Source organism: Oreochromis aureus, linkage group 9 (genome assembly GCF_013358895.1).
Source record: "Oreochromis aureus strain Israel breed Guangdong linkage group 9, ZZ_aureus, whole genome shotgun sequence".
Lineage (NCBI taxonomy): Eukaryota > Metazoa > Chordata > Actinopteri > Cichliformes > Cichlidae > Oreochromis > Oreochromis aureus.
In genome coordinates this window covers 17,115,136-17,141,439 of record NC_052950.1, presented here as the reverse complement: position 1 = coordinate 17,141,439, position 26,304 = coordinate 17,115,136, and the positions used below count along the sequence as shown (strand labels likewise).

Here is a 26,304-nt window from a genome sequence, read left to right as displayed (position 1 = left end):
GAGGTGTGTGGTTGGCTGGGGTGGTGGAGCAGTACCTGAGTTGGGAAACTGAAAGGCACTGTGCTGCATTTGGGGGCTGAGTACGGCCCCGTACTGTCCGCCCATCATGTTTGTGTTTCCCATCATCATCTGTGAGGAGGAGGAGGGAGTGGAGGAAGAGGAGGAAGTGCCATGCAGGTGGAGGTTGGGGGTAAGAGAGGGCAGGCTGGGGGAGAGAGGAGAGGAGAAGGAGCTGGTAGGGGGAGGTGACGAGGCCAGGCCTGTACTGGTACCGTAGCTGGGCGGGTAGGGGAGCTGCTGGGGGTTGGCCTGGGGATTCCGAGGGTTACTCATGCCTCCGGCGGCCATGTTGGGAGTCAGGTTGAGGCCCTGAGCCCTCATGGCCATGCTCCTTTGCTGCTGGACCTGCTGGGCCTGTTGCACCTGCTGCTGCTGCTGCTGCCTCTGTCTCAGGTGATTACTCAGCAGCTCCCGCTGACGTTGTGCCAGCATCTGAGCATTGATGGTTCCCTGCAAGTAAGAGAGAGGTGGTTTGAATATAAAAAAACAAAACAAAACAAAAAACCCACTAACAGCATCTACAAAAAGCAAGTCTACACAACACTGACATCAAAGCCTTTAATTTACTGCCAGCTATTAAAGAGATGAACCCTACCTACAGTCACAACATGTCTGTGCAGGCGGCTCATGTAATGATAGTGGGCATATACCTGGTTTGGAGCATTAGTTCTAAGAGGTAGGTTCACATTTGACACACCGCTCATCTGAGTCATCATTGGTTGGCGATTCTGCTGGAAGAAAAAAAAAACAGAAGAAAAGGGTTGTTACAGAGGGAAATATACACTTTTTAACCCTCTGTAGCTGACGGAGATGCCGTGTGTCTAAAAAAACAAAAAAAACAACCAACCAACCAACCAGGATTTTCAAGGAAAGCCCTCAAAGCACTAACACAAAACAAAACAAAAACAAAAACAAGACACCTCCTTTCCTATTGGTGGAAAAATACACCACATCAACCAATCACAAACTTCTATGGCAATATGTGGCATTTGGTTGCTGAGGAAAAGGAGAAATGAGGCCACTCATTGTTTGTCAATGAAGCCACTACTGAATATCAGAAATGGCCAAAAAGCCACCAAAGGCAGACTGAAATGTACACGCTGTCTCCAGGTGGACAACAGGAGCTGCTAAAATGTTACCCTAAAGGTAGAAAACACAATTCCTGTCCGTGTTTTCGATCCTAAAGAGTGAGGTTATATTAGAGTCAATCAGTGAGCAACAGCACTTCCAGTGTCAGGACAGTCTAGATTCATGTGTACCTGCTGTGACTGAAGCCGGTGCTGAAGCTGCAGTCGTAGTGTGTTGGGCTGGTTGGGGACAACTCCAGTAGGCCTGAGTCCTGGCCGGGCCGGCATTCGCATCATTTGGAAACCTGGCCGTGGACCCATCTGGCCAGGCATCGGGTGGAAGCCTGGCTCTTGCATGGGGCCACCAGGGTAGCCTCTCGGTGCCATGTGTGATGCTGGGGGACCAAATTGCTGGGTGTACATGGGGGGCTTCTGATCCAACATCACCGAGGGCTCCTGGGGGAACTGGTCTGGCTCCAGTGATTGGCTCTGAAACAGGCAGCCATATTTTATTTAAAAAAAAGAAAAAAATGCAGCACCGCAAACAAAAATAATAAAACATTACTTAAAAACCAAGAATGTTAAAATGTAGGCTTGGCAGGATGGAAATCCCACCTGTTCTACCAGAGCAGGGATCCCCAGAGCTCGATCAAGCTCCTCGAGGCCATCAAAGTCTTTTAGTGCGGTGTACAGCTGAGACATCAGAGCCCCCTCGTCCACTGCGCTGCCATCACTTGAGCTGAGCCCTGTATTGCACAGCAGATCATCCTGGGGTGGAGCCCTGAACGAAGAGGAGACACAAAAAAGGATTTTAAAAACATTGTCTTATATATGCCACAGCAAACATTTAGACCAATAGGTAAACTATTAAAAAATATAGAAGTCTGATGAGAATAAAAACGTTAACTGTGTAAAATTATGCCACTGAGCTATGTTGGTAATGAGCTTACCTGCTCTGGTTTACAAAAGCTGTCTGATCAATTGGCATCATGCTATCTGGCCAGGGGGCCGTCTGGTTGGGTGGAGCCTGTTGTTGTGAGAAATGGTCACCAACCATTCCAATGTCTATATCTGGTTGGGCTAAACAGGGAAGAAAAACAGATTGGCTAAATATTAGACAGTGAAATACTTATGGGTCACGATGAGGAAGTTGAAAACTTGAATCAAGAGTGAATACTCTTTAAAATAAACGAACATGGAGGGTAGCAGATCTGAGTTAACGCTATGTGCTGCACTGTGGTAAACCACTAGATGGCAGCTTTTACAAGTATGACAAGTAGATATCTACTAAGGAGTTTTAGATGGATCACACCTGACAACTCAGATCTAATTTCCACAAAGTACAAGTAATTTTGTTCTGGGTTTATATACTAACATGCTGGAGAATCTGTTACACTCTTAGGGGCTGGAAAATAGCTTTATTGCATTGGTCAGTCTGAAAAGCAGCAGTGTGGTTCTTTCTGCATTTAAAACATTGTAATATGTATTTTTTGGTACACAGTGCTCTTACCATTGGGCATAATTGGAGACTGCATCATCTGTCGGGGCCCTGGTTGGCTGTTGGGCCTCATGGGAGTACCACTGGGTCCCGTCCTGCCCTGTATGGCATTTTGATGGCCAGGGCCCGGGGCTCCTATAGGAGGTGCAGAGGCTGGGCCTACCCACCCCTCCTGCTGCTGCATGCCTGGCCGTGGACCACTTGGAGCCATTAGTGCTGGGGGACAAACAGACACACACACAGGGAGATAAGAACCAATGAGAAAAATCTCAGGACAGATTTCAGTAGATGCCCGCTGCCCCCATGATGCTACATAAGGAGGAAAGACTAATATGTGGGAGTAGCAGTCAGAGAACTTTGTGCCAGTGTGGGTGATTGTTTCCTGTCACAGGAAGTGAGTCACAGTGCCATGGCATGATACGTTAAAGGGTGAGCGAGACACACAAGAGGAAAGAAGTCCTTCCTCAGAACTCAGGAGCCGCTCTAAGTGTTACCACAGTCATCTAGGAGAAGAAAAATACATTTCTGTCTCATCTACTTGTTTAGCTGTTGTGAGATTGAAAGGTGGAAATCACACTTCACAAAAACTGTCAAAAACTGAAAAGAGATTCATTACCGACAGTCAATCTAAACTGAGCAAACACATTCAGCATTATGCAATCTGAGAAACAATGATCTTAAGATTTAGCCTCTGGGCACAATGGCCAGTGTTTCAGGGTTTCCTTCATGCAGCTAAAGCCTGCTCAAATGTGATTTATCATTAGACTACAAAACTAAAAGAGAAAGCTTCTGGTAGCTAAATACCTGCACAGTCATGTGCGAGATAAGCCACTTTTACAGACTGAATATTGTCATCTAGTGTGCAATCTGAGCATAAACAAGCATCTAAACATGGATTTAATTCTTTTAGGATACACTGAGGTGTGAAGGCAGTATCACATAGATTCAGACAAATACAAGCTACTGCAAATCATAACCATCACACCTACCTGCATTGACCATAGCAGCCTGGTTACCAATCATGCCATGGTTCCCCACCATGCCTTGCTGCTGTTGTTGCTGCATAACAGTGTATGGGCTTGTGGTCCTTATGGGGTACTGTAAAGACGGCTGCTGGGGGGACATATTCACGTCCAGAGACACACTCCTAACAGGCAGACCCCTTCCTGGCTGGCCTGGCCGAACGCCGCCGAAGTCTGAAGACAGGAATAAATGCAGCTAAGCCACACACTCACTGGAGTATTTTATGAATATACAATGTGGTTAGTGCACTTTTTTCTGTTTTTCAAACTAAGAAAGGGACTCACTAGTGGGTCCCATGCCGGGTCCGAGGCCCCGGTGTTGCGGCTGTGCAGCCATGACAGGACTGCTCTCAGACATCTGCAGGATGTCATTGATGATGTTCTGTTTGTCCATGGGACTGGGCAACGAAACAGGCCGCGGCTCACAGAAAAGTTGCGGCTGAGCGTTCTGCAGGTCATTCAGGATGTCATCCAGCTCCGATGACTAGAGGACAGATAAACAAGTGGGAAAAAATGTGAATTCAATTTGCTGTTAAGGCTCCCATTAAGAAACCATTTACTCAATCACCTGTAAATGCACAAATCCAAATTATTATTATGCACATCTACCGAGAGCAAACTTCCACGAGGTGTCTTTCAGTGGGATTGGCCTTGTTTATAAAACAGGATAACTAGAAGAAAAAAAAAAATGGAGCACTTTACATCAAATCTAGGCCACACTTCACTTTGACTTAGCTTCCCAGATTCTCATTCTACTTTGCTCTTGCTGAGTGGTTCTTTCAGGAGGTTTATTACAAGTTCTCTACTTTTAAGTCCAAGATTTTACTCCCACTGAACTAAGAAAACAACAAATACAGAAAACATGTGGCTACTTAAACTGTGTCCTGCCGAAGTAAAACAGTAGAGCAGATATAAGCAGCAGTCAGGCTGATGCCAACTGTTTGAACTCCTCTCTGCTTCCTTACTGTAAACAGCTGTACTGAGCCAACTCTTTGCAGCCTAGAGCTGCATCCATACACAGCTGGACTCGCTATACAATTTCTGTTTCATTTCTCCACACACTCTCAAACACAAGGGCTTTCTGTGGACCTGATCTTGAACAAAAGAACTGGAAGAACCACAAAAGAATAAACTTCTTAGTGTCCGTTTCACAACACTGGCATGGTGTGTATTTATCTTTCTGTCACAGATACGGGGGACACAATAACAGGAACTCTTGAATAATGCAGCTCAGTAAAACATCTCTGCAACCCACACCCTTAAACAAAAAAACACGACTGCCAAAGCATTAATAAGCAACAACCAAAAAGAAACTACAATTCCACAAAAGTGATCCGGGCACTTTCTAGAGAGGCTTGAGGGACTTTGAGTAAATAAGTTGCACTGGCTGTAACTGTCCACCAGAGTGCAGCACACACAGAATCACTGAATCCCCTGATCGTGACATACTGTACAGCAGGAAAGCAGCACACCAGCACTGTTTCAGTGTTGTACTTGACAATGACATGTATTTGTTGGGCATGTAACTGCTGCTACAGATAGGAAGGCTGCCAAATATGCCTGATAGAACAAATTATCTAGACGGCTCAAGGACTGCAGCCTTGTCTCGGTTATGCCCAAATGCACTTCTTATTTATTTATTTATTTATTTCACATCTTGGAAGATTTTATTTAAATAGTATCTCAGTACAGCCGAATATAGACAGCCACACATAGCTGATCACAGCTAGAAGCAGACAGGATATGTAGGAAAGCTAGAGAGAGTAACAGAGTGAGGGGTGGGGGTGGCGGTGGTGGTGGGAGAGAGAAAAGCCCTAATGAGGTCAGGAATGATGTAATGCTTCTGTACACTCTCAGTTTGCTCTCCTCCTCCTCCTCCTCTTCGATTCTCTCTCCTCCCATTTTCTATTCTCTCCACTTCTCTAGTTGCTTTTACCCTTAATGGGTCCCATTTCTATCAATTCATGTTACACTCCACTTTCAAATGCATGTCGGTGCATGTAATGCAATTTGAGCCCTCCTTTTCTGCATCTCTCACCATTTTACTGTATTTCATTTAAAAAAAAAAAATAATGAAAGAACTCAAAGATTTTAAAACCATAAAAAGAATCATTTTTCACTGTAGAGCTGATTTACATTTCCAGCAGCCTTTGTAGGACAAATACACAATATATATAAAGTGGGACACATGTCTAGTTGTAAGTTGAAGCCACATGTGAGTTATAAACAGCACTTGTATCATAAAAGGCATCAAAGTAAACTGCAAGTAAACTATTCCAGCGCTCCTGTATGAAAGGAGCACTGCAGTTTTCAGGGAGTGTAGTAAGATCGTGATGTTTGACCTAACAACTTCTTTACTGAATCTTTAAAAGGTCCAGCAGAAAAAAAATCCAAATGGCAACTACAAAATGCACTACTTAAAAACTCCGTTATCTGTTGCAATAGTTGCGTTCGAAACATTGGTTAACATACATTTTCAAACCGCGCTTTCAAAGTACTGAGCTGGTATTTAGTATCGGACCAACACTGCGAATGTGACTGAATCATTAGATTCAAATATCTAATTCAGTAATCTCCAACTCTTCCATTAAACGTCCAGTGCCCTAATGGTGATGTGGACTTCAAAAGGACACAGGAGCCCTCCAGAAGTCCTGATCTAGCGCATGAAATTTTGTAGGAAAGGGAAGTGAGAAAGGCCAAGAAAAGCAGAAGTGGCACTGTCAAGTAAGGAAAAAGGACAAAGTCACCCCCAGAGTCATGCTGGTCTTTTGTTAGCTAAATGTAAACAAGTGTTAAACAAAATAAAAGTCAGGACAACACATGGCTCCAACACTAATTGCAACACTTCTGCACAGACATCTGACATTTAACTGGGAGTACTAGTGAAGATTTTCTGCTTCTGCATTCGGTGCGGAAAAGTTCTTTCAGTAATTCCGATTCACTTTGAGTTTTTTGAGACTAGCTTAATTCCAGCTTTTTGGAAGCAGAATTTAAACCAATTTTCTTTTTCCCCCCCAGTTAGATCCAAAATTAGGCGTCGATTGATCAACTAGTTCTTGAAGTTACATTGGTGGACGCAGGAAAAATAGGCAGTGGAAAATACACTTTGACTCACTTTGTGAAGAGCCAAAATGTGATAGCTCAAAGAAGCCACCAAAGGCTTGTTGATGTGTAGGAAGTGAAGACTAGTCTGAGAGTTACTGTACAAACTGGTGAAACCTGCATGCTGACCCATGTCCACTACTGAAAGCAACACTATTGGGAAAAGTGGCCTAGTCTGACCACCTGTGGGCTTTTAACCCTGGGAAGAGAAGGCAGAAGGCAAGCTGGTGAAAGTACGTTAATACTTTGGGAATGTTCAACTGGGAAACTTTAGATTCACGCATTGATGTGATATATTTTAAAATATATCACCTACCTAAATATTACAGACCACAGAAACACCTTAATCCATGATGGGAGTGACCTTTTTCAGCTGGATAATGTTCGCATCATAAAAATTCCTCAAGAATGATTTAAGAACGACGGTGGTGAGTTCAAAGTTTTCACTTGGCCTCCAAATTTCACAGATCTCAATCACACTGAGCATCTGTGGAACATGCTGGAAAGAAGAACCTAACAACTTGAAGAAATAGATCTACTTTAAACTTCTTGGTGCCTGAAACTGAAAACCTAAAAGCGCACACTCAGACTTCCTGTGAGTACCACGTCGCAACGGGGAACACGGTGCACCACCACAACAATGTAGGTGGTTTTGACGGGTTGGCCTATTGGTGTATATATGGTACAATAAGAAGTCAATTTAAGCTTCAGAGATTGTCTTAAGAAAACAGACAATGTAAAGATAGTGAAGCAGGTAAGAGAGTCTGAGTCAGATACAGCCCATTACTTCATTGGTCACCTAAACTTCTAATCTTATTTGGCAGATGTGACACAGCTAACATGTGACAGAGGCAGATGCTTTGGTCATGAGCAAGCACATGAAAAATGAAGTGAAAGATCAGATAAAGGAATAACAAACTGGCTTCCTTAAATTAGGGATTAAAGAGCAGAGTCACTTTTACTGATTAACACCAATGATTATCATTGTCAGGGAAAACAACCGGTAACTGCCTCGTCAATCGCTAACAGTTGATCTGATCGGCAGTTTGGTACAAGTCTGAACCACCTCTGTTTTCAGCCATACTCATAACTCCTTCAGAGCTCTGCTCTGATTTCTCATTTAGCTCTGCTCCAGCCATCAATAATTCAGCCCTCAACAATCATGAGGACGAGAGAGGCAGAGGAAGGGAAGGAGCGTCAGCGAGAAAATAGTGGGTGAGGTTAGTGGAGAGGAGGATGAGTGGACTCAAACTAGTACAGTCAGCTCTCACACATGGCCAAGCAGCAAGTCACCAGTAAGGAACAGAAGCCCACTCACACACATGTAAAGGCTCTAATGAAGCCTCAGCTTAGTGCACGTCTAACAAAATGCTCTTGTTCTAGTTAATGAGATCTGTTAAACTGGAATGTGTCACCACATTAAGTCGTGAGTGTGTTAAAGTACTAAAGGCAAAAACCCAGAATTCCCTCATTTCAGCTGTACTTTAAATGTAGGGCAAACTAAATCCTTTTAAAATACAGTCTAAATGTGTTCCCTTGTACACTGGCCACTTCCACAAAATAAAACCCTTTGGCATTACACATTAAAACCTGGATTTCTCTCAATTTCTAATTCTCTTTATTGTTTCTTGCACGTTCTACAAACACACCACTCCCTCTCCCCTCTATCTCCATGGTAGCAGAGAGGACATGCAGGAGCATATGGCTCATCATTTTCACTCTGCCTGCCGAGGCTGGCCTCTCCTGGGGGTATCTACACCTCTCTCCTCTCCCGTTCTTTGTTCAGTTTAACAGCGGCTCTTACTGTATTATCCAACCAATCACCTTTCCCTCTTCTTCACATTATGTACCCCAGCACACAAGCACATACTGTACATACACTGCGAGCATGCATAGCTGCGTGACAGTCTGTGCCGCTGTCTCTCTCTGAATGGAAAAAAAAAAAAAAACCTAAAATATATTTTAAAAAAAATATAATTTAAAAAAAGATTGATTTTTATAAATTCCCTTAAAACCCACTCTGACACAGGGTACTCTTTTGTAGGCGGACATTTCAAATTGGACAATCAAACCAGGTTATCTGAACTGTCTGATCCCTCAACCACAGTAAGCACAGTTTGCACACAGATTACCTTTTTATAAGATGATGAACATGCATTTTGACAAAAAATGTGACCTTTGTTCAGTGTTACTGACATTTAAATGGCATGCATGCAACCCAGACTACATGACTGGTCGAAGAAGAGGAAGCTAATGATACAGAGACAGAAAAGGAAGGGCATTTATGTAATTATATGTAATTCTGCGGTTTAGCAGTGAAGAGTATGTGATAGAATGACACTTGCAGACTTGCATAGGTGTTTAGTAGAGCGTGTCATGCGCAGGTTTCCTGTATGAAAGCTTGTGAGTGTCGGTGACGCCGGGTTTCTTTCCTGCGTTAGGGGATCAGCAGGTTGTTCTAAAGACTCTGCCTTACTAGAACATCAGCTACAAAGAAATTTTGAGTTTCACCAGCAACACTCTGCCCGCTCACTCCCTTTGACTCCTTTCTCTCTTTCAGCGCCAGGCCTGACCTGAGCACGGTGCCAAACCTGAGGATTCTGGCCAAAAGCAACCAGGATCAAATGGCTGAAGAACCACAGGGGCTCCTTCCAAATGTCACAGTTGTTTGAAGCTGGCGGATAGATTCCCTCAGCTGCCAACACACAGGCAGTGAAAGGACCTGATGTGTTTATATACATTAATAAAGAGCATGCACAATGAGTTCAGTGTATATGACGGTAATTCTCAATGTGTGTGTGTGTGTGTGTGTGTGTGTGTGTGTGTGTGTGTGTGTGTGTGTGTGTATATGCAACAAATATTGTTTGCCTTCTGCATTCCCTGACTGTTTGTACATTTAGCTGTAGCATCCTGCATGGATGTGGCATCTGCTACCTAACCCAGATTCATGCAAAACAGAGAGAAGAGGCAAGTGGAGCAATAGAGGGCAGAAAACTTTTCCTTTTTGCAACAGGCTAAAGAGGTTACAGTTAGTTTTGTGGTAACTCTAGTCCTTTACTCATTTCAAAGAAGGAAAAGACAGGAAACAATATTGAGCCAACTCTGTTAAACCTACCTGTTCAGCGCGGTCGTATCCTGCATCTTGTTTCTCTGCCTTGACCTGCGGGTGTTTGCCCCCTTCGACTTTCACTTCCCCAGGCTCTAGCTTAGGGACCTTGTCCTTCATTACAGTGTCATCCTTATCCAGTAAGTAGCGTAGCAGGGCATTGTCCTTCTTCTTGGGGCTCAATGGCTCCTGCTTAGGAGTAATGTCTGCCCCAGAAGCAGCACTACCGGAACCCTGGGGTTGGTCTTGGCCCATCTCTTTGCCTGTAGCCTCTGCGGTGAGCTTAGCAAGATCCACGGGGGATGTACTGTTCTGAAGCAGTTGGTGGAGGATTTTATGTTTTTCTTTAAGGGACGTGGCATGAGTGTTGCCACCCCGGACCCCTGTCCCAGCCTGGTCCTTGCCCTCAACTCCTGCACCAGGGGAAAGAGGCGTCTCCAGGGGTTCTGGCTTGGTGGTGAGCAGTTGCAGTAACTTGGTGTGGCCCTTGTTGTCATGTGCACGGCTGTGAGCATCATGGCCCTCGAGGGGTCCATCCCTCTCCTCCTTGGGCTCCACTAAGTTGCTCTCTGTTTGGGCCTGGGTGTGTCCCTGACTCATCTCTGAATGAGGTCCAAATGAGTCTCCTGAACCACCAGTAGCACTGGTGGATCCTCCAAGTTTTGACATCAGATGAGTGTTCACCCCTGACCCTGGTGTGACCCCAGCTGGGGAGCCCATTTTCCGGTCTGGAGACCCTAGTGTATGTGCATGAGGGGGTCCATGCCCGTGTCCTACACCATGGCACTCACTAAGGGCCTGCAGAGCTGACAGAGAGCTGCTAGTGTAGCTATTAGCATGGGTGCTAGTCGCACTACTTCCTGCACCTCCAGGCCCTCCACTGCACATCCCCACTGGCGAGGGTGAATGCAGACCCCCTGCTACACGAGGGCTGCTTGCACCCCCAGGACTCCCTCGGTGCCTGGGTGATAGCATAGAGTTCTGCTGAGGTGGATGGGGTCCTCCGGCTGGGCTTGGGCTGGCACGAGAGGGGCTATTCATCCTCCAGTTGGGGCCCTGCTGTGGTGGTTGCATGCTCCCATTGTGGCTGTGTGGCTGAGGACAGCCAAAGCGGTAGCCCTGCATATGCCCCCCCATAGCCGCTGGTTCTCTGGGACCAGCAGAACCTGGGGGGGAGAAAGGCGTGCTGTTGCTGCTGATGGTAGTGTCCTGGCCCTGAAGCCCTGAACCTGGCAAGCTGCCTGGGGTTGGAGGAGTCATGGAGGGAGTGGAGGAGTTCATTGGTTTGGGAGCCATCCCTGTGGCCTGATTGCCAGGGCCCATGTCCTGACCCATTCCACATACTGTCTGCTCCCTGGAGGTTAAAACACAAACGCACACATTAGGAAAAAAAACTATGTAAAAAAAAGTTTTGCATGGGAGTTAGAAATCTTAGAAAACTGGCTGCTTTAAACTGAAAAAGAAAGGAACATTTCTGCATTTCTTCAAATACGCTTTTTACTATCATATGCATGCACGCACAATGAGATGCACAGAAGATCAGTAGTGTAAAGGGTAAATAATCTATACAGTATAAACTATACTGCAAGAAAAATGTCAATGTGCATGCCAAGGATGGGATATGACATGTAATAAAACTCTCCTGTTTGCCAACAATGAGACAAAGTATGAATGCAACTACATGAATTTACCATGAGGAGGAAGTTAGAAAATATGTTTGTTTGTTTTTGGGTTTTTTTGGTTTTGTTTCTCTTTGGGGGGTGTAACATATCGCTGTCTGATTTTGACCAAGAACACTTGGAAGCACATATTTTGAAAACCGTGCCATCCTCACAATTTCCATGAAGCCAACAGGCTGTGCTGCAGAGAACTCACAGGACAAAACATGCTAGCAAGTTCGTGCCTCGGGTTTATGTCTCTCTTTTTGACTCACATGGAGCAGGTAGGACATACCTCTGTAGGATGTGCAGGGACATGTAGAGCTGAGGTTCGTTGGTGGCAGGCGAGCGTACCAGTTTGCTCTTGGTGTGGGCTGAGACGATGGTTCCGTCAGAGAGGGAGAACCGATAGATGGGGCTGAACGCCTGGCCGTGTCGGAGCACTAGGCACACATGTACAATTTTATTGATGGCAAAATAACACTTCTCATTTGACCATTTCCTTAATGTGGCTGCAGCCCCTCTTTAAACAACCGTTTCATGCTAATGCAGCCATGCACAATGACTCTAATATCCAGAGCCAAAAATTAAACACGATTGTCCTCGTAGTTAATGGAATTACCTTCCTGCTGGTGTCTCTTTGCAAAAGACATCTCTCCGTCATTCTGTAGGTGGAACCTTTGGATGCAGCGCCTCACCAGATCTTCCCAGCCCGGCTTCATGGATGCTCGTAGCAGACTGGTATCTAGGGATGTTATCTTACCTAAGCACACAGTACCGGATTAGAGAGATCTTAGTCATACAGGAAAGCATTTCGGTTGACATACACAAATGTAAAGATTTAATGTCGACATTAAAAATAAATGTCTCTTCTGTTGACTCGGCCAGCATCTCAGTGGTTTAATATTACTTAAAGAATACGTAATAAATCTCTGTTTACATTCTAATTACAGCTTACCCAACGCTAGAAATAGCTTCTGTGCTAGTAAACCGAATAGAAGGTCCTGACTATATAGGATTAGACATGGAAATACAATTACAAGTGCTGTCAGTATAAATTTAAAAAGACCACCATTTAGACACTCATTACAGCAGGTAATGAGTTCAGGGCAGCTCAGCCTCAACTATCTTTAGAGCCCAACAAGTACTCTCATGCTGCGTATGTAAACACACAGTCACAGCAGTGTAACAGTTGTCCCTCACTGGAATGCAATTTAAATGAAAGCATGATGCATTTGAAAGGGTGACAAGCACACTGCTGCTTGAATGACAGCCATAGGGACTGACTAAAGACTTGTCAAACTAACATCCATAATAGAACTATTCACAGCTCTGCACCATGTCCAAGAAGCTCTTGTAGGCATAACAAGAATGTAGAGGCAGTACTTTCAGCAAAATATGAGAGAAAAATAATGCTGTCAATCTAGAATAAAACAAATTGTGCAGTCCGAATAAAGAGGCAAATAAATAATAGCCCTGCCTAGATGCACGGCTACTGAGGTCTGTGTGGGAAACCACAGTAAATTACTATACATGAGTGACTAAGTGTGTGTGTGTGTCTGTGCCACACAAGTGGTACGGGTACATCAAAGACCAGGTGAGACACAGACAGCTGTCTGTGTCTCTGTGCCAGCGTTCAGGCAGGTACTTTACCTCCCAGAGAGCAGCCTGTGGTAGGAAGCTGGGTCTACTAAGTTGTTCAATCCTAAGGATCTTTACCAAGGATATAATATTCTTTGAATCCCTAACTGTAGTGCAAAGTGATTTACAAGCTGTTGACATCAAATAAGGTACTGCTGGAACTTTGCCTTACTAGAATCATTACACCATTCTTTTGATGCAGGGCCAAGTTTTATTAAAAAAGCCACATATGGAAAGATGCTATGCAAAAACAAAGATGCAATAAAAAATCAAGAGCAAAGTTTTGTGTGAACAGTGGTTTGTAGTTCACTGCCGGCTGACTTGTTCGTGTACCTTGTAGGTCCTGACGTGTAGTGAAGCTCTCGTGTGTGGGAAGCATGGGTCTTTCCTTCGTCGGCACCCTGCGAGCTACACAAATCAGGCACGACTGAAAGTCTAAAAAAAAAAAAAATAAAATAAATAATAATAATTTAAAAAAGAAAACAGATTAGCACAGGAAAATAGGAGATGGAGGATATAACAAAAAAGGCAGGGAGAAAAACAGAAGAGGTGAAAGGGGGGGAAGGGATGGGAGAGAGGGGAGGGATGGGGTGTAAATGATAGAGACAGAGGGAGGGAAAGAAAATGAAATGCATGTTATTCCCAGGCAGCATAATTAATACAGTTATTAATGAGCATGGGGATCAGGGCTCCGCTCCTTTCATGAGGAGGAGCAGCTATCGCTGGCAAGGGAAATGATGAAGTGTGACCTTTGAAGGCGTGTGTGTCTGTGTATGCGTGTGCACGTGTGTAAGCGAACTTGAATGCCCGTCTCTGGCTACTCTCACCTGCAGGAACATCTAACACTGATGACACCTCCCCTGGCTCAACATTAAAGTCTGTGTGTGTGTGAAGAGCTGACTGACTGATGGCAAATATGACACTGCCAAGTCCAGGACTGGGGTGACCCCAAAAAGTCTGCCATCTAACTTTTCGGTGCCAGTAATACCCACACTCCCATACACGTTTCTTGTAAATAAATGCATGCCAGAGCTAACACACACACACACACACCCGCACACTCACACACACACACACACACACACACACACACACACACACACACACACACACACACACACCCGCACACTCACACACAGTCCTATTAAACAGCCTCTTGGGTGGTCCGACCCTTAAATCTGTGAATCTACATTAATTTCTTGCTTTCCATCGCCTCCCTTCCCCCCTGTTTCTGTCTATAGCTGGACAGATTCCTGCACTGGTAACCACTCATCTTGCCTTGCCACTTCAGTACACACAAACACTGGCACACCTCTGGCCCGAGTCCTACTTGGCCTACTTGCCAAAGTATGGCTGGCAAACAGCTGGTGCACAAAAAGCAAGCCAGAGAGTAGGGGAAAAAAAGGGCTCTAACTAGATTTGGAGTGAAACATTTGCTTATTGTTTTAATTTGCCGCTGAGTTAAAGATTGGCAATATAGCCTCTGAACAAAAGGGATTTAGGCCGCTGTACAAACATAAGTCCTGAAAAATTCTGGCTAAAGGTCGTTTGTAATGGAATTTTACACTCTTCAGCATCTCATGCTCCCATCTAAAGCCTTGAATACCACTGGAATAGCCCTGTGACCTCTCAGTGACTGAACTCCGAAAGCAGAGCAGAAACAACATACAATTTAAAATCGCTTCCCTGGAAAGGCGAGCAGATGTGTATACCAGCGGCTAACACAAATTCCTCTTCTTTCTTTCTTTACACACAAATGCTCCCAAATGTGTCGAGTTTGTTTTTATTCTGTTGTTGCGTTCAAGCTGTCGTGGAAGGTACTGAATGACTGCTTTTGCTGTTGCATTACATGGTTAAAGCACATGGTTCCCTTGGAGTCATAAGCCCAGGTTTGGAAGGGATGTACATGAATTATAGATGAGCTTTAATGACAGCTGCCCAACCTCCCGTCTCCCTTGTGTCACTTAACTTTTCATGGGTGTAAGTTGAGTGGCAGCAGCACTGCTCTTCATCATTTGGCTATACAAATCCAGTTATAAGACAGATAATGGTCAACAATCAACGCCCTATGAATGACTAGCAGCTGATTATTACTTTAAATGATTTTACATTCGGTGGCAACCAGTGTTTCTTAAAGCCAAGCACGCCTTTTGATTTTATTTCTCCAGGTTTAGTTGATGATGTGTGTATATCTCTACACTACTTTAAAAAAATAAAATAAAATAAAGTCTAATCCCGCTCACCTCGACTCAGCTCTCCACTGAAGAGGGCAGAATTCAGTCTAATGTTACACGAGTAGAGAAATTCTTGCTTTTGTTTGCTTTTTAATTGAACGCTCCAAAGCAAAATGTCAGTTTTAATTGAATTACTTTCTGAAGCGGTCTTTCAGTCCTCTGTCAAGTGTTTTAACGTGCTGTCATAAGTGCGTGCAATTTCTAAAAGGGTCGGGTTGCTGAATGCTTTAAAATGCTTCCACAGATGATTCAAACACCTTTGTACTTCCGGCTATATTATTTTGCTTGCTCTTGGAACCTAATCATACTATAAAACTATTATACGAAATCACAAAGGTTACTGCAATTGGTTTACACTTAATCAAAGCAAACTATAACATTCAACGCAATTGTGCCTAGTAGGAAATGCTTAAGTGTGTTTCATAGGGTGCCACTTTAGTCTCCCTTTTTCCCTCCTTGCATACCGTCTCCTTCCTCCTTGATGGACTTGGGCTCCGAAACGGCAAAACACTGCATGGTCTCATATTTCTGCTGCTGCGGCTCGTGCTCGTGCGGCTCTTCCTGGCTCTCGCTGTGTGGATTGACCAGCATTCGGCAGTTGAATGTGTGACTGTTCCTTCTTGGACCCTCGCTGGACCACGGGACACCATTTACTAAATCGGGGAATCGGAGAGGGGGAGGAAAGGGAACAGGAGATGTTTTTTTTTTTTTTTTAAAGCAAATTGTACTGCAGCAAAAACTGAACAACAGAACGTGGAGAATGGGAGCTGCAACGAGCGAGCCAAGAGAGGCTACCACACACTGCAAGTGAAAGACATAATGAGAGCAAGACAGAGAATGAAGGCAGAAAAAGTGTAAAAAAGAGAGGGTTGTTGCTGGGTAGAGATCAGTCATAATGAGCAGTTGGAACCCTGAGCCCTGCGCCATCTATCCACAGCTATGCATCACAGCCAGGCCTCCATATGCATGTCCTGTAAAACATCATTGCCAGTCTTTCTTCTTCTCTCCAACACTTACACAGGCGCGAGCAAACACACAAGAAAGGGCACACACATGTGTAAGCGGCCGTGCGTGTACGTGCGCACAAAGAAAGAAACGTATAGTCACACACGCCACTCTGTTCACTCTAACAAACTCCCATCACACTCCATCTGGTTTGTGATCTCATTCAGTGCATTGATAATCTCCCAGTATCTGGGACACAGCCCACTGATCGTATCCAGGGTGCTTCGCTCTGCGCTGCTCTCCCACCCAGATGGCTGGGTACTCAGACCTCAATCCGAAGCGCCACGAGAGAAGGAGAGGAGAACTTCGAGCTCCTGATGAGCTCCAACGACACAGATCAAAAATCACCTCTCGTGCGGAAGACATGCAGAGGTAGGATGTTAAATGGCCGCGGCTATGAAAGTAAATTCTATCTTACGTGACAGAATAAATGGAGTAAGGTGAGGATAAACGCAATGATTTCCGTGTGTGGGCTAAGAAATGGGAAAGTGAGAACATGAAAATAGGAACTTGGTGAGCGTTTGTGGCAGAGAAAGAGAGAATGACACAAATAAGTGAAGAGAAGGAGAAGGAAGGACATGAAATGGAAATATAGGAGGCGCACGATGCTGCTGACAGGGGAGAGAAGCCAAAAAAAGGAAGTTAATTAGCTGAAAAGGGAGGGAGGAAGAGTGCGAGCAAATGTTTGGGCTGAGCGTCAGCAAAAGGGAAAAATGAAGAACCTATAGATTTTTGCAGCATCCTAAAAGTCTCTGTTAAACAGCTGAATCAAATGCTTTCTGGCCGTGACCGTTTAAATGTTTTAATTAATCTGACATCACTATAACAACAGCCACCTACAACATACCTGTTTGAATAGGGAAAACGAGAGAGGCGAGGGTGTTAAGAGGCAGTGGAAGCACAGCACAAAGGACATACATGCAGAGTCAGGAAAAGCGAGGGACATGGAATAAAAGAGACGCAGTGAGACAGAAACTGACAGCAAGAAAAAAAAGGAAAAAAAAACAAACAAAACAATCTCTGAACCAACCGAGGGATTTAGGCAGCAGGTTCTTGATGAACTCAGCATGATCCCCGACATGCAGCACGCTGTACACACTGGTGTTCATCAGCTCCTCCTGGTTGTAGCGCAGGTACTGGGTCACGTTCTCTGACACGAACACAATGTTACCCTCCATGTTCACCACAAAGAAGAAGCCATCCAGAGCCTGGAGGATTAAAAAACAAAGACAGTTCAGAAGTTTGTTCACTATGGACTGGGTCGTTTTTCTTTCACTACTTCATGATCAGGATATCCAGTTTTAAGCATATAAACTCCACAAACAGATGCAGACAAAGATGTATATTCTGATTAATTCTATTGTTTGTTTGTCTGATTGTAACTTAATTACTAATTTGCTAGTTAGCTCATTATCATTAGGGATGTTCTATTTGCGCCTACTGTGCCTGAGATGTGATTAGTGTGCTCCGGCAAGAATGCTTATACAGCACAAAAATGTTGGCACAAATCATGGCAAATTCTATAATACGCAGTACTTCCACATCTCCCTGACAAAAAAGGAAATCTCGCCATGTCTGGTTATTCTCCGCAACATCATCTAATGCACTGTTACCTCTATGATCTCACAGATAAAACCAGGCGACTCAGTGAAGGCGCAGTTTATTTAAAAACTCCAACGACCGCAACATCCAGCTTTGCTGATGCTAACATTCCCATGACAGCCGACACACGTACTAGTTGTGTCTGAAGAGGAACGATTAGTACGCCATGTGCCGGGTACATGGATCACTCCCACAGACGCTCACCATCGCTGTGGCTGATAAAAAGCAGGATAAAAGCATGTGCCTGCAGAGACGGGCGGATGTGAAGGAGGAGCAGTACTTAATTGAAAGAATACAGCCCCAGGTCAGCCATTACACACAAGGTGGTGTCAATTAGGCCATCAAATCACCGGGAGCTCTTAAAAAGGGAATTCTGCTGCCTGTAAAGCTGATGTCAAGATAAGACGCAAGAGACTCTTCTCAAGGTGTCTCACCTCAGCTTAAATAAACATTATCTACACTACACACACACACTTGTCAGCGTGTAGGGTCACACACGGCACATGAATTGTTCAATGGGTAGCAACAGGATCCATAACGTAAATGTTTATTTTGTATCGTGTTGGGTTTTTTGCATCCTTGCTCATCTATAACTATAGTGTATATGTCTCAAACTACACTTCCTAACAAATCTACAGTGAACAGATGAGACTAAAAGTCAGGATGTAGCAGACTCATATCCTGGGAACACATGATCATGTTGAGAAGAAAGTTTTCCTTTGCGCGCCTTAACACAGCACGATCTGAAAATAGATTAAGGAGATCTCATCTATCACCGCATGAAGCAGAGCTGTTCCAAAATGCAACACGGTTGTGTAAGTCCAGTCTGCATGAAGAAAGGCCATGAACTGCACAAGTAGGGCAAACAAAAACAGAGCAAACACACTCTAGTGCCAACGCCTGCCTTCCTCCAGACACTCTTGCATAATGTTCTTAGCCAATACCTTAATTTGCAACACCCTCCCTAAATACTAAATATACACACTAGAGACATTTCTACAGCAACTACAAATTAATAAAGCCTGAATAAATACATTGTGAGTGATATCATAGAACCTATTGTTCTCATATATGATTAAATATTGCTACACAGCAGGTAATGAATTGCAGCAGGAACCTGGGAATTTCTCTGGATTATTTAAATCTGAGCAGTGCTTTGCAACCAGAGTTCACTCTTCTCATAAATTCCTTGCTTAATATTAGCCATTTTCTACATTTCTGTCTTAAAGCAATTCAAACACGCCTCTAGTACTGTATGACAGTGATGCTTAATACTTTGTTGGTAGAGGCAAAAATATGCATGAAACACACAACAGCATCTGTACCGAGTGGGCTACCAAGGATGCAAACTACATGCCACAATAAATCATGTGACAGAAGAAGACTGCTCCCAGAAGGTTAAAACAACAGCACACGAATGTTTCTTCACAGCCTTGTCCGTCTCTGAGTTGGCATGAGAGTGGGCAGCAGAAGGCCTTGAAGGAGGGTCATGGGGCGCGTGGGTGCATTTCCTGCCGACAGCCATACTCCGCAGAGCACACTGTAATTAGCCTGGGCTGGCGGACGGGGACATGGCTAGAGCGGCGCGGGTGTGAATGGCCGATCGCTGTGTTTTGGGGCTGCTGACAGATGGGAAAGCTTGCAGGCTGCACTGGTCTATATTTAGCTGCGAGTTAGTATGTCGATTCAGTGACGCTGGACCAGGAGAGCTATAAATATTCCATGACAGGACAGATCTAGAGGCGAAGGAAGAGAAGATGGGGAGGGAGAGACAGAGAGGAAAGAGAACTGAACAAGCAGGAGAGAGAAAGAGAGAGAAAGGGAGGGAGGAAGTGAGTGAGAGGACAGGCTCAATGGACTGATTCATTCGCCAGGCTGTTGCTTTCTTTCCTATTATATGTAAGCACTCCAGTGGTCCTTCGTGGTACAACGGGGCCCATTGGCCCGCTCGCTGATTTATAGCCAATCAGGGGCAGATACAAGATGCTGGCAGCTTTAACTCCGCAACGCTCACACACAACCACGGCTGGCTCATTTCTAATTGTTCTCTGTAGATGGGACACTTTATATAGCAATCATGATTTAAAGAGGAGAGCATCTCCTGCGTGAGTGGTAGCACATGAGTGGAGTGTGGGGTACTTCAGCTCGAGTCTGGCATTTCATAATATTTTCTTCACATACGGCGCTATGAGTAAGGAAGAAAAGGCTGTGCACCCACCTCCAGCATCATTGGTCCCAAGGCGTCTTTGTCGATCACACTTTGGCCTGTTGATGAGACGTCAGCCTTCTGCACCTCCTCCTCGTTTGCTGCTGCAGCTTTTTCTGTTAAAAGCAAAGTTAGTAAAAATTTAAGAGACGGTGTCAGGGCTCCTTACTGTTTCACAATGAGGAAGTTACTAAAAAAAAGAAAACTGTAACGTACTGTACTGTCAAACATGGAAAAAGAAAAGGCTGAAACAAACAATTTTACTTTTCCTCTGAAACTAACCCACATAGTATAAAAGAGGTCAGCCACTGACGAGTCTTTTAACAGGTATCCATGCTGCTGCAAAGCAAACACATCGGTCCCCTTTGTGAAACCATGTGGCCATGGCTGACACCGAAGCACAGAGCAGCAGCACAGTGCGAAAGGTGTGTTAGAGCACACAGCTGCCTTGTGGGGGGCAGTCACTGTTTAGATTACTCTGTTATGCCAAAGCCCTGACAAACAAACAAACAAACAAAAAAGGCCAATATGGAAACAATTAAGCACTGATGGTGTCCAAGCAATGTTGTTCCAAATTGGAAAACAAGTTGTAACAGTCAATACTCCTGTTGATTTTCTGTTAATGGATATGGAGAGTATGAATTACTGAGCACAAAGATGTGTATGGCTTATAATTTACTACTGTGTTTTCATCTCGTGTCCAATCAAAATCCACTTTTTAAAATTTTTTTTTTTTTAAAAATATATAAATATCCTGTAAGCTCCTGAACCTGTGCTATAGTGCGATGCATGTGTCCGTTTGAGTGGGTTAATAACCATGCAGAGAAGCCTTATGTTCAAAGCGTAGGCTGCCCTACTTTTAGAGATGACGATGTGAGGCGGAATATCATTGGGTTTTTTTGTTGTTGTCGTTTTTGGCTTTTTGGGGGGGGGGGCATTTTGCTGTTGCACGATGCCAAGAAGCAGGCTGACCATATGGTGAATAAATATTGTGGTGAGAATCAAACAAAATTATCCCGTCCCTTGTATTTTCTTTTTGGAAGGGTGAAAGCAAATGCAGGGTTCCCTGCGCTTTGTGGGTTTGTGCACCATCGCACAGACACAAATTCATCTCTTTCAGCATTAATGATGTGTGCATCAGCAGGGCCTCTCCGGGCCCAGCGGGGCCCTGTAGACCAGCACAGCTGCCCTGGGTGCAGACCCATCACTCAGTGTCAGTGCGGCCCTCCCTGCCTTTCTGTCTGTCTGGAGAACTGTGGAACTGTGCCAGACACAGAGAGGGACTGACCAGTTGGGTAATAACTGCTACTTAACACACAACTAACAAGACATTTGCTGTATACTTTCCTTCCTTCACATATTTAACAATTTGCTCACAGTTTATTTTTATATTTTGAATATTGGACTAAACAATGTACTAGGCTCAGCTTAGCAGCTACACAGACCCCAGTCCACAGTTTTTATGAGTCTTAACTGGGTGCTCTTGCCAACATGGAGTGTTAAAGAAAAAAAAAAACAACAAAAAAAAAAAAAGCTGTAAAACTCTTGGCTATGCCATTATTCTAAAGGCTCTATAAGCATATTTCTCCACATATTGTCTGTGAAGGTGCAACAAGCTGGAAAGAGAAAAGACACGCAGAAAATTGCAACCAGTTTCCAAATCAGGGTGGAAAGTGTACGCAGACAGTGTGAGAGGAACAAACAGGGATGAATTCACTGCTTTTTTTTTTTTTTTTTTTTTTTTTTTTTTTCCTCCAAAGGCCATCTTCACCACATGGCACATCTCTACAGGAAGTCACCGATTGGAGAGAGCCATTAAGTCACATAAGTGTAATTGAATACATGTAATATTGTCGCTATAAACAGAAAGTAAACTAAATGTGGACAACAGAAAATAAATAGATAAAATAACTACACCTCTGTTTCAGATCACAATAAACACATGAGGTGCAATGAAAAGCAACTAACAGTAGGACATAACATAAGCTCACAGCATCCCTGTTTCACTTGTGCAGGATGTGCAGTAGCTCCCTGCTTTAACTACACACACACACACAAAAAAAGGTTCATCTACGTGACCGCTGACGTATGGAGGACAAAGCAGAATAGGAATATTTAGCCCTTCCCTCAGGGGTTCCTTCTGTACTAAAATGTTTTGCCTTCACAGCCAGGGAGAGGATGTCACTATAGCCAAGGGTTTAAAAAAGAGAAGAGAAAAAAGATGACAATGCAGAGAGGAAGTGTTGGAGGTAGAAAGGAAGGCAGCACAGAATAAGACATCACAAAAGGGGGTGGGAGCAACAGACACTAGCAAGAATTTGAGTGTGATTTTTGCATCACCATTACATAACAGTTGGCTCTGTGAGTCACAAAACATGATGACATCATCAGCTGGTCTGATTCATACACACCTCGAGTGGGCCACTCTTTGTCTACCAGCCACTCGGCTGTTTTTTTGGCTGTGCGATGGTAAAACATTAAGATCAGCACGTTCCTTCAAATTGAAGCAAAAGAACAAGCCCTGTTTTTTAAAAGCTTTAAGTGTCCTACCACTTACTAAAGACCCCTACTACCACATACACACACACACACACACACACACACACACACACACAACACACACACACACACACACACACACACACACACACACACACACACACACACACACACACACACACACACACACACACACACACACACACAAAAAGAGGCAGGGGCGAGTACAACCAAACATGTTGATCGATTTGCCTGATGTTCTGGCTCAGAGCGCTCCTGGCTCTGCTGGCAGCCAACAAAAAAAAGAAAAAAACTGCTCTGGCTCATCCACATTATATGATGGAGTGTTGGAGGGAACATTAAATCAATTGTGCTGCTCTTTAATAAGAACACCAGTTACTGTGTATGGAACAGATCCCAAATCATAATATTTATGCTATCAGATCTGAGGTTTCTGTCAACATAAAGCCACCCGTGGAAGCTGTGTCGAACTTTAAAAGCACAACTAAGAACACAGCAACGAATTTGATTTGCAGCTGTGTCAAAGCCACTGACGTGTTTTCACTAAGGTTAGCCATGGTATAAAACTGGGCTTTATGACATTAAAAGCTGAAAGGGGAAAATTACAGAACTTCATGGGAATAAAGAAATAAAAAAAATAAAATAAACAGCTCAAATAACTAAGTATTCCTTTCACTGTTGCACTGTAAGGATCTTGACAGTTTCTGCAACAAAGTATCAAGTTTCAAAAATATTAGAGGCTGCCATTTGTACCTTGCTCCTTTATTTGCCTGATTTGTTTCACAGTTTCCTTCAGGATTGCACATTTGTCAGGTTTGACATTGAAGTTGTCGATGTCGTTGAAGTTGGCGAAGATCAGTTCGGCGAGCTCTTCAATGTATTTGTTCTCGTGCTCGCGGTTACGCTTCTCGTTGCTCCGTTTGGGACTGCAGAGACAAAAACAGAGGGGTGAGAAACTGCACTGAGGACAGCAGTAACACAACACGGGCGATACAGACTGATGGCAAAAGGTTCAAGAGAGTGGAAGTGTATCAAACAGCTCCAGGGTAGCAAAGTCCATCCATCTATAAAACTACACCAGGGTTCCAGTGTCCACACATTTTTCCTGAGTAGGGCTGAAGAGGCCTCTCATTTTGAAAGCTGCCAAATGACAGCACACTGACAGTGCAATATATCTACTGCAGCATCGAGGAGAGTCAACACTAGTGTCAATTCCTCCTTCTAGGAGCTTTCACGCTGCTAACATGGCACGAGGGTAAGCCAAGATTACATTTAGAGCCCGATTAAATATAAGATTTTTAAGATTCTTGCCGACTTAAAAAGTCTTTATTTCAATATGTCACCCAATATTTTTTTCTTTCGTACACATGAAACAAATATTTCCCCTACATTGGATCTATATAGTTATTTATTTATTGTTTACGTTCTGATTTGCCAGATTCTGCTCAGTCAGCGGGTGGTTGTGTTTGTGACTGGGAGAGTGCCCTCTGGTCCACAAACTATTCAACGTCAATCGGCAAGGGTGTTTCTCTCGTCTTTTCCTTTATTAACGGTTATAAATGCAGATACCGATAGATTGGCAAATAGCTAATATAGGTCGATATTATCAGCCTGCTAATAAATCAGGTGTACTCCATTTATGTTACAATAGGTTAAAGAAAAATGTGTGCAGGAGATTGTGGACCGGACAACTTTGCAAAGTCGTTACTCATTTGTGTGGACCGACTAAAACTGGATCTGACCTTTAGTGCATGATAACTACTTTGCCCCACATTACATTTAACTGTACACAGCAAAAACTCGCAGAAATGTCAAAAACATAACTCTTAAAGGGACCAAATACCTGGGTCCAAGAAGTTCAGCAGAACATTCTTTGCGTTTCCGTGACTCTGCCCTGGCAGGGTCAGATGAGTTTTCGCCGACTCCGCTCATCCTCAATGCATATCAGCGTCTGGAAAAAGAACACAAAGAGGCACAAAAAAGGGGTTTTACATTTGAAAGAAATGCTTCAGCACTACAAGCTTAGGCAGCTATATAATGTGAAGAACACCCATGCTGGCCTGTATACATGCCAACATCGGAATCTGCATACAACACACGCACACTCTACAATGTGCTGGGGGCACAGGCAGATCCACTCCAGGAGAAATGAGTGAAAATGGAGCAGAGAAAGAGATTCAATCATTTCTCTCTGATGGTGGAGCTCTCCCTAGAGAGACTGAAATGAGAACACAGCACCTTGCCCACAGCACCAGACTGCACGCTCAACCATGTACCAAGAAAAACCCATTTGTTACACAAAACCAAAGCAAAGCCGGCGCACATTAAGAGCAGAGTGGGTTTACAATGACAACATGTGTTCTTTGTTTAAGTGCCTCTGAGAATGCTTCACATTAGTTTGTAAGAGTCGCTTAAAATTTAAATGCAGGAATCATATCTTGTCTGTTCTCTCTGAACTTATGGGACAGACTGTAAGATTTTAGTGAGTAAGAAATCATGTTGTGACCGTTTTGTGTTATCAGAACTGACAAGGAAGCTGAGGGCTGTTTCAGTTGCTATCTTGGGTTGAAATCGAATGCCATAAAGTTATAGTATGAATGTGCCGTGTCCATAATTTAAAGCGAGCCCAGAGCTTTCAGAGACTTTGCTGAATTTGTCTCAAATCCTACATGCCAACATGTTTTGAATGCTGTTTTTACTCCAACCCTGAAAGCAACCATAGGCTGCCACTAAATGAAAGACAATCAATTATTGATCAGAGTAATGTCTTATTAATTACCACCTGATCTGAACATCTGATGGTGCCTAATGGATTTGGGTTTCAATATAAAAGGATATCCTTCTTTATAAAAAAAAAAAAATGTATAAAAAAAAACAACATTGCGTTGGCTCATGCAACATGATTAGCTACAACTTTTTCTGCTTTCGGAGTTTGACAGAGGGAGGGAGGGGAGGTTAAAGGCAATTAAGACTAACAAACAGACAAACCTGGATTAAGAAAATGGAAAAGTCTTTCCTCACTACAGTGCCCAAGATTGGGGCATGCTGTGTTGTTCTACACTCTCAGCCACTAACCATGGAAACGGCTATGACATACACACACACGCCGCTTTACTGCTCAGCCATTACATAAGGAAGAACAGAGCAGAGAACAACACAATGTAGAGCAGAGTGGAAAGGAAAAGCTCGTCAGAAGCAGGCTAAACTAAAAAGAGAGAAAGTGACCATGCAAACTTGAGTCTGGCTCCCTCCTGGCCTGAAATGACCTACTTTAAGCTAATGGTAGGGTCTGTGCACAAATGGATGAAGCAGTCGTGATTGGCCAGAGAGACAGAGGAGAATCTGAAGGGTAAAAGACATTCTGTTGACAAGCGACTTGAGCACTGTTGTTGGCCTGTACAGTGAATGAACAGAGCATGATACACAAACGTCACTGTGCATGTGCCCTTGTGTTACGCTCTTTCAAATACCATTAGGGTGCTTTCATGCCGAGGCACTGTGCTGTTCACTGAACATATAACAGTCTCTAAAAGGAGAGGTTACAACTTTTATTAATGACAACGGAAACAGGCAATTAAACCCT

The 26,304-nt window shown here is 43.9% G+C and overlaps 1 protein-coding gene across 10 annotated transcripts in view; it reads right to left on the bottom strand.

Annotated features, from left to right (window-relative positions):
• Nucleotides 1-26,304, bottom strand: part of ncoa2 (nuclear receptor coactivator 2) — a 56,945-nt gene that overhangs the window by 6,199 nt on the left and 24,442 nt on the right. For 6 of the 10 annotated variants that reach the window (XM_039617356.1, XM_031750061.2, XM_031750062.2 and 3 more), the window contains 17 exons: nucleotides 24,565-24,672; nucleotides 23,475-23,647; nucleotides 20,214-20,317; nucleotides 17,424-17,601; nucleotides 15,853-16,041; nucleotides 13,488-13,589; nucleotides 12,136-12,276; nucleotides 11,809-11,956; nucleotides 9,865-11,209; nucleotides 3,933-4,131; nucleotides 3,615-3,821; nucleotides 2,638-2,841; nucleotides 2,078-2,207; nucleotides 1,743-1,908; nucleotides 1,320-1,616; nucleotides 711-791; nucleotides 36-510 (listed from right to left, as the gene is read on the bottom strand). In XM_039617356.1, coding sequence (XP_039473290.1) covers nucleotides 36-510; nucleotides 711-791; nucleotides 1,320-1,616; nucleotides 1,743-1,908; nucleotides 2,078-2,207; nucleotides 2,638-2,841; nucleotides 3,615-3,821; nucleotides 3,933-4,131; nucleotides 9,865-11,209; nucleotides 11,809-11,956; nucleotides 12,136-12,276; nucleotides 13,488-13,589; nucleotides 15,853-16,041; nucleotides 17,424-17,601; nucleotides 20,214-20,317; nucleotides 23,475-23,647; nucleotides 24,565-24,653 — 4,228 coding nt within the window. In that variant the 5' untranslated portion in view covers nucleotides 24,654-24,672. The remainder of the gene's footprint in view (nucleotides 1-35; nucleotides 511-710; nucleotides 792-1,319; nucleotides 1,617-1,742; nucleotides 1,909-2,077; nucleotides 2,208-2,637; nucleotides 2,842-3,614; nucleotides 3,822-3,932; nucleotides 4,132-9,864; nucleotides 11,210-11,808; nucleotides 11,957-12,135; nucleotides 12,277-13,487; nucleotides 13,590-15,852; nucleotides 16,042-17,423; nucleotides 17,602-20,213; nucleotides 20,318-23,474; nucleotides 23,648-24,564; nucleotides 24,673-26,304) is intronic. The other 4 variants (XM_031750064.2, XM_031750063.2, XM_031750065.2 and 1 more) reach the window with 4 other exon arrangements.